Raw genomic sequence first — 17042 nt, 5'->3', positions numbered from 1 at the left:
CCCAAGCCATTCAAATATAACGCAGCCTAAGTCATCCCCTTTGTTAAGGATTAGCTAGCCTTGAGTCTGAACACCTCTCAAGGTAAGCTCATTATACAGGCATGCCACGAAGAATTCCCCATTAATAAAGTTGTTTTGCAGGTCTTGGCTAAATTTTATTTAAACCTGCATATAGGAGAAAGGACAAGGAACCTTGTAACCAACAACACAACAACAAAGAACCTTCTTCTTGGTCCTCATGTGCTTAAAACCAGAAAGATCCCACCAGACTGCTTCAGGCAGCTGTCTGGGTCACTACAAAGCTTAACAGTGTGTAACAAATATACACAGTGATAATAAAATAATATAGCTTAAAGCTATTTGTAATACTCACTAAAACACCACTCTTAAGTCAAAGCAGCTATGGCTGTGACATTTGAAGAAGAGCCAGAGTGAAGCTCAGAGTTGGGAAGTCTCCCCTTCTGCACATCCAGTGAGCAAGCACTTCTGAAATATTGGTCCGAGGTGCATTCAAAGTACTGGCCAAACTGAGACCTGAGTGATCTGGTTGTACAAGAGCCAGCTAGTGCTAACGACATAGCAGGAACTCCAAATGCCCTTACTTTTGTGTCCTTTCAAAGCAGTCAGTTTGTGGTACAAACGCAGATGTCTGAACTGACACTGGAAGTATTGGATCAACAGCAGCCCACAGCTCACCAATGGTGCCTCCGTTACTCAATGCCATTGCTGATGTCACCACCTCAGCAGCTTTGCTCCTTCTCACCTAAAATGGCCCCCCTGCCATTTCATGTCCCAAACATTTTTACACCTCGTCACAGAGGCCTCTTGCTACGTCTCTACTCATTGCTCATTACGTCTCCTCTACAAGGCTGCCAGCACTAAACTGACCGCAGTATTGTGCAATTCGGGACTGAGATTAAACCCACTAATTGTGGATATTGCCTTTTTAAGCAGCAGATGATTTACAGTTCCCGATTTTACTACTAAAGAACAAGACTTAAACTAAAAAGCAGCTTAAGAAAACTGAAACATGCAAAAGCTCAGAGCAGCATTAAGACTGGATAATGATGGGACAAACCTGATCACAGCAAACATGGGAAAACCATGAAGAAGAACAGGCAATCTCCACTTTTTTGGTAAGAAACTAAGAGTTTCAAAAAGAATATAATTAATTCAGAACACCTATTTTAACTTTCCTTAATGTTTACTGCTGAGGGTAGCTAAAGTTTAAACCTTGTTCACGTTTTGTTACTCATGCAACAGGATTTGGGGAGGATTTTGAGCATTTGTTTTAACTAACAATAACACCCCTAACAATAATAAGGTAGAATACCCCAGTTTACAGAATAGGAAAGCTGGATGTACTGAATTACTTACATAATAGACAGAAAAGGATATAAGGTCACTGTTGAAGTTTTGCAATGGACTGCAAAATGAGTAGTAGTACCCATTAAGTTCATTAAGTCAGATACTACACATGGACAAACAAGCCTTGCAGAGCATGTTACCAGTAGTGTTGCAGGCAACATGAAGGCAGAAAGTTAAGCACATCTTCTTTCTTAGGTGTTCTAAGATGGGATCCACTCAGTACACTCTTACTTCTCTGTATTTGCATTTTTTAATTTCGATAAAAAGCATGTAAATTGATAATTTGTAAGCCTATTACATTTCAGAGCAAAGATACATGTACTAACAACTTTAAAAACAAACAGCACATACTAGCTAACAAACTAGAGGATGCATTTTGAGAAGATGCAGCTTTACTGGAATTAATGCATTACCAGCACCCACGGTTCCATTATCTCCAGAGTCTTTAAAAACATCCCTTTTAGCTCTCCTTCTGAAAGGGTGGGAGGAGGGAAGAGAAACCAGTCCCAAAAGCTAAAGGACTACTGCAGCTCCTAGTCCTGAGCAGGATTTTGCTGCCATCATGTGGCAGCATGGCCCCCCCTAATCTGAGCCTCATTCTGTTGAAAACACTCATTTCCCTGCTCTGTGTTCACAGAGTGAAAGAGGGGCTACAAATACAGGAAAGGATTTTAACTGGTCAAGCTAACACATGGGGTTCCTCCTGTCCCTAGCAAGCCAGCAGGAAAATTCTACTGAGTTTTGTAAAGAGTACTTTTCAGAAAAAACAATGGCTTTATTATAATTCAAACATTACTATTTTCAGCAAGCACATGCTCACACCATGCTCATTTATGTGTTCAAGCAGCACTACACTCGCATCACCAGCTCATCTGAAATCACTGAATCCCAAAAGGAACTATATAATATTTGTTGTATCCATTTCAAAATGTGCTCAGCTGCAGAACTGCTCAACCTGCCAAGCAGCTTCAAGAAATCTTTACGAGTCAGCAGCCTATTACTAGAGCAGTGGGTGATCTTTGTTATTTGGGTCACCTTGCTGAGAAATATCAAGATGTCTTAGGGATACAGTATGTTGTGATTCTAAAAAGGCATGTTGAAACACAAAAAATAAATAACACAAAAAATCTACTTATAAGTCTATTTTCTCCTATGAGGAATAAACCTCAAAGGTCCAGGGAATTTTCCAGCAGTGAACATACTAAAGTGTTAATGGATTTACAGGGAAGACATACAGTACCGCTAAGGCATTCAGAGAGATACTTTCATGTATTATAATGCACTCAAGCAGCTTATTCATGGATGTGAACGTAAATCAAATAAGTTAACTCATTGATTTGAAGTTGTCTCTTTTGCCCAGGGCCAGAAACACTAGCACGTTGCAGCTTACTCGCAAGTAACTTAAATTATTTTCTTAGTACTTGTTAGTCGCTATTTTCATAGAATCATAGAATGGTTTTGGTTGGAAGGGACCTTAAAGATCATCTAGTTCAACCCCCCCTGCCACAGGCAGAGACACCTTTCTACTAGACCAGGTTGCTCAAAGCCCCATCCAACCTGGCCTTGAACACTGCCAGGGAGGGGCATCCACAGCTTCTCTGGGCAACCTGTTCCAGTGTCTCACCACCCTCACAGTCAAGAATTTCTAATATCTAATCTAAATCTACCCTCTTTCAGTTTAAAACCTTTCCCCCTCGTCCTGTCACTACTTGCCCTTGTAAAAAGCCCCTCTTCTGCTTTTCTGTAGGCCCCCTTCAGGTACTGGAAGGCTGCTAGAAGGTCTCCCCAGAGCCTTCTCTTCTCCAGGCTGAACAGCCCCAACTCTCTCAGTCTCTCTTCATAGGAGAGGTGCTCCAGCCCTCTGAGCATCTTCGTGGCCCTCCTCTGGACTCGCTCCAACAGCTCCATGTCCTTCTTATGTTGGGGGCCCCAGAGCTGGACGCAGTACTCCAGGTGGGGTCTCATGAGAGCGGAGTAGAGGGGCAGAATCACCTCCCTTGACCTGCTGGCCACGCTGCTTTTGATGCAGCCCAGGACACGGTTGGCCTTCTGGGCTGCAAGCACACATTGCCAGCTCATGTTGAGCTTCTCATCAACCACCACCCCCAAATCCTTCTCCTCAGGGCTGCTCTCAATCCATTCTCCACCCAGCCTGTATTTGTGCTTGGGATTGCCCCAACCCACATGCAGAACCTTGCACTTGGCCTTGCTGAGCATCATGCGGTTCGCACAGGCCCACTTCTCAAGCCTGTCCAGGTCCCTCTGGATGGCATCCCTTCCCTCCAGCGTGTCGACCGCACCACACAGCTTGGTGTTGTTGGCAAACTTGCTGAGGGCGCACTCAATCCCACTGTCCGTGTCGCCAACAAAGATGTTAAACAGGACCGGTCCCAATACCGACTCCTGAAGAACGCCACTCGTCACTGGTCTCCAGCTGGACATTGAGCTGTTAACCATAATTTTGCTGCAGCTACTTTTTTAACCTATTAGCCCTACTGTTGCTGAAAAAAAATATTCCCAAAATAAACAAGAAAAATTAAGCAGAACATTTTTTTCTTAACAGGGTTCTCTGTCTGTACTGTGAAGCATTTTAGACTCAAGCTATTATATATCTTCTGAGAAGCCTGGTGTTAGCATCAGAGCCTCATCTAAAAAAGTCAGGAGTTTAGAGGACCAGTTGTTCAGAACATGCAAAGTACAATATGAATGCATGAATTGTACTGGTATGTATGAACCACGTGCAATAATAAAACATACATAAATACAATTATATACATACAATTCTATTATTTTAATAATTATATACATAAATAAAGATATAACACCAAGAAAACAGGAGAAGGCTCAAACTAGAATTATTTTTTTTAAAGCTATACAGCAAGTTAGGTGTATATATACACAAGTGATTTCAAGTGAAAGCCTAAGTGTCACTTTTGCAGGAAGGAGAATCTGCAGCTAAGACAGAAATTGTTTTTCTCAGGGTTGGGCAATCGTTCTCTCTGCTCCAGTTCTCAAATATTTCAGCTGCATACCATACATCCATTTCTGTGGCCTATCCTACATATTAATTTTAAACTCCAGTTTCTATTACACATATACAGCACAGAAGTCTCCCGATGCAATTTATGGCTGCTGCTGACTGTTGCCAGACACATGAAGTGATGAACTGCAACAAGAGGTCCAGCACTTAAACCTATATATGCATTTGAATGAATCAAACGCTCTTGCATCACAAACTTGATACAATGTCAGTAAAAACTTGGATTGTTCTGAACAAACACCAAATCTATCCCTTTAAAATCAATACATGTGTATAATGATACCATCCTGCACAAAATTGGGAGTTTTAATATGGTTTTCTTCTCAGGAGTTTAACACAGGAGAGAAAGAAATGGGCTCAAGAATACAAGCAGTATTCTTATAAATTGCATTCTCTAAAGCCCAGAGTATTTCTTGAAATAAATATAAATGGCCAAATGCTTCCACAGCTTGTGTGGGCACAACTCCAGCTGGCTTTAGGAGATATAATACTTGATTTGAGAGACAGAATTGGCCTATCCTCAAAATGTAGCCCTTAGCTTTTTTTCTACTTAAGGAAAAAAACCTCCACAAAAAACATTTTTCCTTGGAGCTACACACATCTCAGTTTTTCAACTAACATAGAGAACATTCCTAGGTTGGTATGGACACATGCACATCAGGATTTTGTGTGTGGACCTTCCGTATTTTCTGAAGTGTAGTTAACCATAGCACATACATGTCTGCACATACACCAAAGAAAGCTCTATGCTTTAAAGGGAAACAAATGCAAGACTGCAGAGAAGAGTGCTCAAACACCCATAAATACTACTGAGTATCTAGCATGACCCTACACTGGCATGCTCTTCCGGGATGTTTGATGCTCTGTTCTGATCTCAGACCTGAATACCCATGAACATGTCAGAGATAGATTGCAATATGCCTGAGCAAAACAGCAGCATGGGGAAATTGTAAACTATTTTTTGGAAATAAATCCAGCCCTTCTTGAAACTAAATTTGTTCACATCAGCTGGCAAAATGCTATGCTGAAATAAACATCATGGTGATAGATCATCAGTAAAATTTAGGGAGGAAAAGATCCGAGTTTCACGGTGCCATCAAACTATCATGCCTGTGAACTGCTTCAGATAGTACCACGAAAGTCTTGGATAGTTCATTCCTGATTGGGAGTATTTGCAAAACTTTTTGAAGCAGCAAAACAGAAAGAATAAATAATATGAATGTGTAATCATTAGAGCATTTCAAGGATTACCATGTGAATATAGCCAGTTATTTAACAACTTCATACCTAACAGCATTATATTTTGATACTGGATGTTGCATTCAAGATTTCCCAAACACTATTCCTTTTCATTACTAACAACACAATTTTACACACAGTAAAAATTTGGAATACATTTTTGGTAGGAGCAAAACTACATAGAAACTATCAAAATAGTAAAGTATGTGATATTAGTGCCCTCAAGTTTATTGTAAGCTTACTTTTTCTGTCTTTTGCAAAGTAAGTGAAGGAAGAAGATACAGAGGGGGTTCTGAGCTCGACTGCTGAATTACGAAGTGACTGCCTCACTTATTCATCGTCAAAAAGAGTGATCAAATACTCAGATTCTGTAGACTATACATTTAGGCAGTATATTATTTTAGTACTTGATACTTGGGAAAAGAAACTACAACAGTTTACATTAGTTGAACAGGGTTTTTCATAAATGTGAAACTAGGAAGGATAACATGCGTATAGATCCACCTCTTATATTCAAGTTATTTAGAAAGACAGCAGTATTTCAACCACATATTGAGGAAAGCCACATTAGTGAGAGATATCAAATACTGACACATTTTTCTTCAATATGTATGTTGAGCAACACATACGCTGAGGTTGCTCGACCTTCTAAACAAGAGCCCCAATATGCAAAGAAAGCACATTTAGAAAAGCAGTTAAATGTTTAAAAATATATTAGCCTGGTACAGCAAGTATGCACAGAATATATGATTGAGTTAAATGTATATATTGGCATTGATGTATACGTTATGGCCCTACTAGCCTCTCTACTGGGGACAAATCACGCAAGTTATGCAAAAATCATTAATCTTATTATTATAATTACTGTAATTTTAGGGGTTTACGCTTTCACCAATATTTATGAGCCACTTTACATGTAATGCCTAGATAACACGATAGCTCACATTTATCTTTTTGCCTGCTTATCAGAACTGACTCAGTTATTTAATTACAAGAAACATTCAAGGTAATTAAAGAAATTCCTGGGAAACATCTGCTTTCTGCCACAGAGAGGCAGACAGAAAAGGTGTGTCAGTGACACCTCCTTATTTGCAAGACATGTATTAACTCCAACTTGTTTCTCCTGATCCCAGAAAACAGCTACCCCTAACAACGCTTTAAGTTGCACATTCTTTCACCTCATATTTTTAAGGATGTCTTATTGTTAATGATTGTGGGGTTTACTTTGTATCGCCAATCTAACTGGAAGAATTTTAACTTGAAATTGTAACTGTTCTATACAGGTAAGATGTTAAACCTAGTGACCATTAGGTGAAAAGTCAAACTAACCATGCACAAAGACAGTTCATGCGTATAAGAGGCACCTGTTTTACACCAATGTGAACTTTCTCATCCTTATCTGCCTTCCCAGAAGCCCAGCAAATACCCAAACCACACAGCATAGAAACATTAAGGTTTCACTGTAAAAGAGACAAAGGGTGGTAAGGAACTTAATGCAATGAGGCAGAAGAATGCTTTTCAGGATGAGAAAGCTATTTTCAATTTCTCACTCCAAAACTGATTCAAATGGTCCCTCTGTAACTAGTTTCTCACAAAATGCATGAGCTGAGAATACAGTTTACACTTTGTCTTGTCAAAGCCTGTCACAAACCAATGTATAGCTAGAGGTGAAGTTGGCAAGCTAATGGGAGCATCAAATTTAGAGTCAATTAGCTCAGCAGGGAACCCATTCCATAGGGACTGCTGGCAAGAGGTGTTGCTGGCAAGATAGCAGACAAAAGTGGGGTCACAGTAATTACATGGACAATAATTGGGGAATTGATTAGCTACCTGCCAATGTTTAAATTACTTACCAAACTCAGTAATAAGAATCACCTGCCAAAGTGAGGGTTAAGATGGAAAAGGAATTATCTCTTTTTGGTGATCATTACAACATAAAAACCTCCTTTAAATTTAACTTGGCTAATTTAAGTTTTTAAATATTTTAAAAGCTGGACTGCTGGACCAGTGAGAGATGATCTGAGGAGAGACAAATATGGAGACAATTTGAAACAATTCTAATTCTCAGTAACCTTTGGCAGAATTAAGGGATAATTTCAGAAATTATTAGTAAGAGACTGTTTATGCTACATTTAAGAAGCTCTGAAAATTTCCAGGACAAGGACTGCAGGTACAGGTGATATCTTCATTAGGACAACTACTGTAGTTGAAAATGGCAAAAATAAAACTAAAAAAAAAAAAAAAAAAAAAAAAATAGAATCTGGTGGAAAATATATTAACATTGAAACACTGATAAACTGGAGAATACCCTAAAGATCATCTCACACACTGCACAGCCAAAAAAGGTGATATTTGACAAGACAAAGTGTAATTCCCTCAAACAGTATTATTTACAATGTCAAGGAGCCTCTACAGAAAGAAAGGATAGACTCCTTCCATCTGCTTTCTCTGGCACATTGTAAGCCATCGGTGTCCACCTAGCCCTTTATAAGCAAAGGAAGAGCAGGAAGCATGCAGCAGCAAAGAACAAAAAAACCCATAACACAGCATCACTTCTGTAACAGAGCAGCATTGTTAAGATTTTGCATTATTTATGAGAAATGGATTTCAGAAGCCGTGCCAAGAAGATAAGATAAAATGTTTACAGGCCATAGAAATACTACTTTAATTTCAGTTCCTAATAATCTGTTGTGAAATTCCAGACCGGTTAAGACTTTACTACTGGAGCAGACAATAGTAGGACTCAACAGACAGAAATAGCAAGTTATAATTCGAATTTAAGATCATTAAACGTTAGTTAGTCTGCCTCAAGGCTTTCTTTAATGGCTTCTTTTGAGTAATATTTAAATACCTTCTCCAGTTTTGCATAACTTAGTTAAAAGCTGTCTACCTATGGCCAATTCATAAGGCAATTACATTTTTCTTGAAAAACTAGTCAGAGTTCATAGCCTCCCCAGTCAAAATTCCTTCCCCCTTCACCAGCTGCAGTGTTACCCAGAAGTGCCACAGCTCCTATCATGCCAGTGCCTCTGATCTGCTGCTTCTCCCAACAACACTCCCAAAGCAAGAGGCCTCTTGTCATCACCTGGCCTGGGCCATTTCTCCTCCCTCGTAGAGGAGAACATCAGGGCATGGTCCATGCACACCCACATAGTTACTCCACTGGCTCAACTCAGTTTGACACTTAGCCTTTAGGAGCAGCTTAATCTTAACACTTTAAAGCAAACATGATTGGTGAAAAGTGTTTTAAGAGCTTATACACATCTACTGCAGACCTATCTATTGTTCTCCATAAGCTTATTCTAGATTCTGAAATCTGGGCTCCCTGAGATCAAAACCCTACCCCTCCTATTCAAGGAGGATGCCACCTCGTATGTCCAGGCATTAATTTTCTCTTGCACCCTTTGACCTCATGAAATCTAATTTGGATGGCTCATTAATGGGTTCACACACCAAGCCTAAAGCTGTTGTTTCTGCACCATCTCAAGTAGTCATGAAGAAATAGTGTCAGTCATTGTCTTCTCCTGAGTTAACTTTCTGATGGGCAGGGAGATAAGCCAAGGACATCTCAAAGGTGCTTTCTATGTCTCTTTTCTAATATCCTTTCATAACAGCAGCGTCTCCTGGGGACATGGACTATTCACACAATGACCATCACCACCAGAGGAGGGCCCACCCTCAAGGGAATAATTTCTGCCAAGAGCTCTCCACAGACAGACATACAGAAGACACTGTAACTGAAGCGATCATTGATAATGCTTTCTGCTTTATTTTATTCTATTTGCTTTTTTCTTCTGTAATAAAAAGATCATTAGTTAATAGCTGTGATTATTTGGCTTATCTTTAACTATGGATAAGAAACTAACCTGACATAAGTGATGCAGGCAGGGATAGCGAAAAGGGGGAAGGAAAGATGCCTCATTCCTGAACTATCTTTAAAGTAGACTTTTCCCCCTATTTTCTACAGGCTGTAAGCGTTCCATATTGTCTAAATACAAAATCAGTTGATGGTGAACACCTGAAGAAAAACAAAAACCCTTTCCTACCCATGCTACCTTTCATTCTATGTACAGATTGTAGGAACTGCCCATTGAACAAACAGCTCTCACTAATTTCTCTGGCCTAAACAATATTACAAACTGCCCTTGCAAACACTAACTTGAGCATGCTTCATGCTTCCTCGTCCTCTTTCCTTGTTTTTCATGTGAACTTCTGCTTTGTGCTTTCCAGGAACACTGCTCTGTCCCTGGAAAAGCTCTTGTGTTCTGTCTTCCCACCGACTCCCAGAGAGAAACAGTCCTGGGAACCCACTCATCTTTGCTGATTTGTTCTGTTCCCCAGTCTGAACTGTCACTGTACTCCAAGATTTCCAGCAAAGGTGCTGATTTTCAAAAATTAAATTCATGTAAATGGCTGCAAAGAATATCTGAATTTGCTTTTGTTAACAACATTTAGCAGATCCCTGAAAAATAATTCACATCTCTAGAGGTCTGCAAACCACAAACTAAAAATCAGCACTTAACATAGTATGGAAGACAGATGTCACATAAGCATCTAGCAAAGGCAGATTCAGAAGGACCTCTGATATGAGAAGGAAGATTGTTCTTCTTCTTTTGATAAAAAACAGATTAACTGATAAATGTCAGGGGACTGTAAACTATTTCTGAATTTAGGACAGATTCAAGTTCATAGTTATATGATGATGGGGGAGGGGAATACTCTGTGCAAGGTGAAATTAAGAGAGTTGCAAGAGTTAAACAGACCCAAAGTAAAATGTTTGATTTTAGATCAAAACTGAACTCTACCAGGTTGAGGTTTTTTATTTTGCTAAAGACAGACAGAACATTTCTACTGTAGATGAACTCAAATTATTATTTTTTTTAATCTTCGCCCACTATTAAAAGCACTATTCTCATGTCTCTAATAATAGCATTCTATCTAAAATGCTAACTCCTCAACACAGTCCCAAGCTTTTCAAAAGTCTCCACTGAAAGCCAAACACTTGAAGAACAATATTTACTAGTAATAATGACCCTTCTCACCCCCTCACTCAACTTTTCCAAATGCTATATAACAGTATGAAAAACAAAATTTAATAAGAAGACTTAGTTAAATAATAGTTAAAATTATTTTTACAGATATGCAAACAACAGATCACATAGGAGAATGTGGAAACCACAGTAATGAATAGGGGATTTATGTGGACCACTCCAAAAAGACCTTTGAAAAACGAATTGTTCAGATACCTTTTCAGAGTGGCAAACTATCATTAGAGATTTCATGCAATGTGAAAGGCTCCGCTACTAGAATCCACAGGAAACAAAGAGAGTCACTGGCTGATAACTGACACAGCACTAAAAATCTACAAAAGACCCAACAGGCATGGGAAGCAAGAAAGACAAGGTTGAGAGAGTAGCTGGTAACAGTCCCACTTACTTTGTTTTATTTACAATCTTATTTATAATCGCCACACTTGACTTTGGCTATTCCTAGGAAGTAATGAAAGCACACTAGATAGTTCTGGTTTTCTTTTTCACTTTTCCTTATCAATATTCTTACAAAGCAGTCACTGTTTTAGCACAAAACAAAAAAAAAATGCATGCTCTGAGGTCTCTAGAAGAGGTTACCACATTTATTCTCCAGTATTCTTCACATGCATCTTTCACAACTACAATCAGTTTCATAGCTTCTAGCAATGAAAACTTTTAATGTTTCTGAAAATAAAGGCTTACTTACTGAGCATTTGAAATACAATCACAATTTGATAGCTGATGTCGAAAACTTCCTTCCTTCTGACAGCCAGCCTTTAAATAACAGGATCTAATTTCCCCTTCAGAAAATACAGAGGAAAAAAATCAGTTCAGTGATATGATCATTTGTTTTACACACTAAGTTTATAAAAAATACATTTTAGGTCAGGCACATTTATAAATATAGTTTTCAGTCTGTGCACTAGGCTTATTTTAGCCTTCAGAAAGAAATCAACATTTGAACAATGGAAAACCTGGGACAAATCAAAACACAGAAGTTACAGTGAAAATTTAAAAGGTATGTAAAGTAAATGCAAAGCCCATCTATCAATATAAGTTCACCGCAAAAAGTGAAATCGTCAGTTTTTTTCTTTCAGTGCACAAAGGTGAGGTCAAGAGGTACAAAGCAGGGAAAAACTCTGCTAGAAGTGTAGCCACTGCTAAGGCAGCTACTGCTCTTAGCCCCACAGCACACCAGGAGCTGCAGGGCTCCAAGCAGGGCCAGAAGGAATCAGCAGAAAACCAAAGCATCTCTGGGGTCACAAACCCAGCTACCATCAGCACCCATTCCACACTGGTTTTGAAGGCAGCTTTAAGGGAATCACGGCTTCTGGGACAGCTGCCTTCCAGAGGTATGGGCCAGTACCTCACAGGGCACTACACACAGTTCAAATAAACCACCACCAAGTATATTACAGCTTCAGCCCCTAGGGATAGCTGCAGAGCAGCGGCATACCGAGCACAGGCATGGGGCAAGACTAGGTCACTCATTAATTCCCTTGAAAGGGGTAGTGGACCACAACTTTGAACAAGAGCAACCACCACATTATCAGAGAGAGCTCAGTCTGAGCCAGCTGAAGAACAGAACAGCAAAAAGGAGGAATGTTTGCCCAGCCAGTGCAAAACTTCTCACCAGGCAGAAAGCGCCAGGGGTTCTTCTGGAAAGACAGAAGTAGTCTTCTGGCCTAGCCAGCATTTTTTGAGGATGACATTTGGAAGATAAACTTCATGCACTGTGTAAGTCTCAGGTCTGTGATGGTTGCTGGTGGATTTTGAAAAACCCTAGTTACTGCTGATCTGACTTTAAATTACTAAGCCCTTTTCTTTCATGCACACAGAAGAACATGCAATCGGTAACAGACAAGAGAAATATCCTTCCAGGGCACCTAAAGTTTCTTTGGAAATTTCCTCACGTGTTGCAATTATTCCAATCACAGAAACTCACCATTTTCATCTATGAACACGTGCATTGCATCCACGGATAGCTCATCTTGCACAGATGCCTCAGGTCCACTTATTACTTGCAAGACAGAACTGTCTTGCTGAGAAGTTACCCGGTAGATTATCTGCCTTTGCCTGTTGCCCTGGTAACTTGACACAAAAATGTTTCAAAACTACTATGAGGAACTTTTTTCTTGTTCTCAATAAAACAAAAAAGAAAGAGAGGTTAATTAAAAGTTTATGTCATTTCTACTCAGTGAAACAAAACAGCTTACATCATATCTTTGAAGTACAAAATTGTAAAGTAAACTGGCCTTACAGTGCTGCAAATTTGGCAGACTCTGGTAGCACCGGACTAGTACTAGCACGATCTTGGCTTTGTACATCTGATCTTTCCTGTTTAGGAAGTTGCTCACAGTGCTTTTCTGTTCCCACCGTTTCTTCTTTTCTCTCCGTCATCTGGCTATCTGGAAAACAGGGCAGTGAAGTGGAGCCACTCTCCGCAGATGACTGTCAAAGAGTTTTGTTCATTAACTACTCAACAAGAGCACCGAAAAGAGAAAAGCTGAAACACTGCAGTAATTACTAGTTTTATGGAAAACATTAAAATTACTTAAAACAATATAATCACAGAAACCTGGATGAGGAGGTACTCTGACTCGAGAGGGCTGTGTGAATGGGTTGTTTCAAGAACAGGCTGTGTGAAGCAAAGAACAAATGAGAGAGAATTTCTGCTTTGCTTCTGCTATTGTTTCAGAGGGAAGCATCTGTCCCTAACCTAGAATGGCAAGAGGCTGCTTCCCTGGGGGCCGTAATTTGTTCCCAAGCTGCGTATACTGGCAGTGGAAAAGCAGAAGCACTGGCCCATTCCCCTTTTACAAAAGGGAAAGCAACACCTTCAAAGGAAACAGAGCTCTTGGACGGGAAAGCAGGTAGCTGCCTAATCCCTCTTCCCCACTGGCCACGCACCTGATGCGGGACAAAGGACAAACTGGCTAAAAAATTTCACAGTAGATTTTCCTATGCTTGGAAAATACAGAACTATAGATTTTAAAATATACATGGTGTATTTGTCTGATTTCTACTACTTTGAATACCAATTTGAATACCAATTATATTTTTATTACCTCATTACACGTGTGTCACATATATATATGCGTACAACTTTCAAGCAATAGTCTCTTTTAGTTACTAACATTCATGTTGAACAGTGAAATATTTTGCAACTGTGCTTTGACTGTAAAGTAAAAAAATTATCTGTTAGGATTTTAAAGTGCAACTAAGACAGTGATTTCATCACCACCATGTGCAGTCGCACAATTAAATGCTTTAAATGACCCCCCCAAAAAAAAAAAAGGTTTTGTGGTGCTTGTTGGAGATGCTTCAGAGAGTCCTGTACCTTCTTGCACTAAGCAAGGCGTATTGAAATGTACCTACCCAGACTTCTTGCAATACCTGCTGTTGAAACACCTTAGAAAATTAATAAATCAAGAAAAAAACACAGAAATGCCCCCCACAAAAAAATTCCATTTGTTAAACCAGATTTCCTACCAATGCAATTACCATCCTAACCTGCAAGAGTCACCAGTCAAGAAATAGTGGTGTCGTAGCTAAGATGGTCTAAGGGTAAAACAGATTCGGATAAAACAGATTCAAGGCTTGTAGAGAGACGTAATTCTTTTATTAGGCCAAGTAATATAACTGAAAAAAAGCAAACAAGCTTTTGGATACGCAGACCTTTCAGATCGACTGTCTTGTTTTCCTCCAACTCTATCAGCTGATCTAATAACATATTGCTTCTACAAACAAACCTACCTTCAGGAGTGAAGACATCTCTACACCAGTTTCAATTCACAGGACACACCCTTCTAATACCCTAAAGCCTCAGACACTCGCACATAACCACTTTTCACTGCAGACATTCCATGCTTACTTTTGGAGTGGGGGGAGGATCCAGAACCATAAGAACAACTTTAATTGTACCACGATATCTTGTCCCAGCAGGTCTCAGCCCTTAATGTGAAGCACAACAAGCAGCACCAACCCTGAAGAGTCTCACTAGGGCCCTCGACACTCACCAGTCAGGGTACCAGAAGCAAGAGGGAACGGGCAGTACAGATAAAGACACCGTGTAACTCTTGCTTGGAACAACAGTGTTCCTTCAGCTTCCACAAGGAGGAAAAAAAAATAATCTCACTACAACACTACCAATATTCTGAGTCTCCTGCTCTCCCTCCGTAGCACACAATGACCAAGGATCCTGACTTCTTGTGCAATAAATACGACGAGTGTAAGTTTGGTTTAGGGAAATCTTTTGTATCTGTTATGCATGGAGACAAAATTCAATAGGTCTTCCAGACCTACTTTCTTTTATTTAGAGAAAAAAAAAAAAAAGAGGGAAGGGGAGTGGACAACACTTTTTTCCTTTCCTAATCAAAGATTTAAACTCCATTTGAAGCAGAAACTGTGCCTTATTTAACTGTGGCATTACTGAAGCATCCCCTTAATGATGTAACTATACCTGAGGGAGGTGACAGAGCCACAGACACCTAATCGAAATCACCTTCCTACAGGCTTGAGCTGTTCAAGCTGTAAGAATAATTGATAGAGATCAGAAACTGTGGTTTTAATAATCTAATTGGTCCCATATTGCCCAAAACTAGCTCTAGGGCTGGAACAATTAAAAAGATTTTTTAATTTGATTATCTAGTGGTTTTAGAAAATGCCTCTCTCTTTCCCATTCCAAACCACAAGCCTTGCAGACTTCTTTTCCCTTCAGTGGTAAACAGTCATAATAATAAAACCATAAACGTACTGCTTCTTACAGGTTTCATATGCCAATCAGACAACATCATGGTGATGAGTACTTCCAACGCTGCAAAGGTGGGCCATCATGGTTTGTGACTGGTTTTCACGATTATTACTCATTTTCTTCCGAGTGACTTACACCTTCAGTACTTAAATGAAGATAGAGGTGTCTAGACTAGGAGTGTTCTGCCAGGGTATGTAATCAGCTCTACGTCACCAAATGCTCCTTGCATGGAAATTGTGCTGGCAAAGCTCAGGTTACTAGGAAAACACCTCTCCAAGAGCAAGAGAAGAGTAAAAAGCACAACATGGCAGTGTACCTACACCTTCTCTCCGGCCTCCTGCCAGAGCCATCTACCCCAAAGCCACCACTCCACACATCTCTGGCACACACATGGCTGGGCTCGCAGAAGTCCCAAGCTCAAACCCAGGATCTGCAAGGAACTTCATAATTTATCTGGAAATTATATGCCACATGACTCATACGTGAGGCGTAACTATCAGGATTCATGGCTAAGTCAGGCTTGGGGAAGGGTGATTCAGAAGAGTCCTGCACAAACAACCAAGTTTTGGTCTGTACACCATTTTCGTGTTTTGGTTGAGCAAAAGACACATCCTTTAGTTATCCTGGTAAAATCCTTACCAAGATAAACTTTTCTTATATGTCCCATATGGGTATAAGATACTTCCTGTAAACATTTTTATCTATACTGAAGAGTTGCAACAGCATAGCAACATTACTTAAAAATATAACATCCCAACACTGACAAATGAGCTCCTAATTTAAGTGCAGTTACAATAACAAAACTTCCTTTTCCATGTACCTTTTTCATTTGTGGAACAGATTTGAGGTATCCCAAATCATCTTTGTAGACAAGCCTTTGGTCCACACTGGGAGAAGGCTGAAAAGTTTTACAGTTGAAATAGAGCAGCCTTTGTACATATAGTAATCGCAATAACCAACTGTCAGTGTATCTCAACCTTAAAGTTGCCTTATTATTAGGTAATTAGAATTAAATTTTACTGCTCTGTAACCCTTCTCCAAAATATTTGTACTATTTTGTGCCCTCTCTCCAGAGTCTCCCAGATGTTTTTCCTCGTCTTTAACTTGTATATCCCTATCCCAATCTCCACAACTCACTCCTGTAAGTTAAAATGCCACTGTTGTCATGATCTCAAATGCCATCTGGTTTGAAATCTGGTCAAGCAGAATTAAGCTAATTAAGCCTGAGTCTCTTCTGTTCATTAATTGCTCTGCTACAGAATCTACTTCCTTCCACAATGCTACGCTCCAAAATAGAAATTTTCACTTTAAAATATATTTGTTGCCTGTTCGGCCGCAGAGATAATTGATTTCAAATCGCTCTATGCTCTCGTTAGTACCACCATGAAACAAAAGCTCTACAAGTTGTGAACTGTCCCATTCATATCTCTGGAGAATATATCCCAAGGACATTCCCAACCCTTTCTTCACTGACTGCTTCAGCAGAAACATCTATTTTATGTACTTTATTCTCAACCCAAACTTGCCTATTATGCCACAAATACATTAAAAGAAAAATCTGACATTACAGCTGGTCACCCACCAAACAACGGGAGTGCCCAGGGAACCTGAC

The 17042-nt window shown here is 39.7% G+C and overlaps 1 protein-coding gene across 1 annotated transcript in view; it reads right to left on the bottom strand.

Moving 5' to 3' along the window:
• Positions 1-17042, bottom strand: part of PCNX2 (pecanex 2) — a 175552-nt gene that overhangs the window by 131846 nt on the left and 26664 nt on the right. Inside the window, exons 6-8 of the mRNA XM_068424968.1 lie at positions 12938-13085; positions 12623-12768; positions 11384-11477 (exon numbers count right to left, since the gene is read on the bottom strand). Coding sequence (XP_068281069.1) covers positions 11384-11477; positions 12623-12768; positions 12938-13085 — 388 coding nt within the window. The remainder of the gene's footprint in view (positions 1-11383; positions 11478-12622; positions 12769-12937; positions 13086-17042) is intronic.

Source organism: Nyctibius grandis, chromosome 1 (genome assembly GCF_013368605.1).
Source record: "Nyctibius grandis isolate bNycGra1 chromosome 1, bNycGra1.pri, whole genome shotgun sequence".
Taxonomy (NCBI): Eukaryota; Metazoa; Chordata; class Aves; order Nyctibiiformes; family Nyctibiidae; genus Nyctibius; species Nyctibius grandis.
The sequence above is the reverse complement of the archived record's forward strand: the minus strand, read 5'-3'. Positions and strand labels throughout refer to the sequence as shown.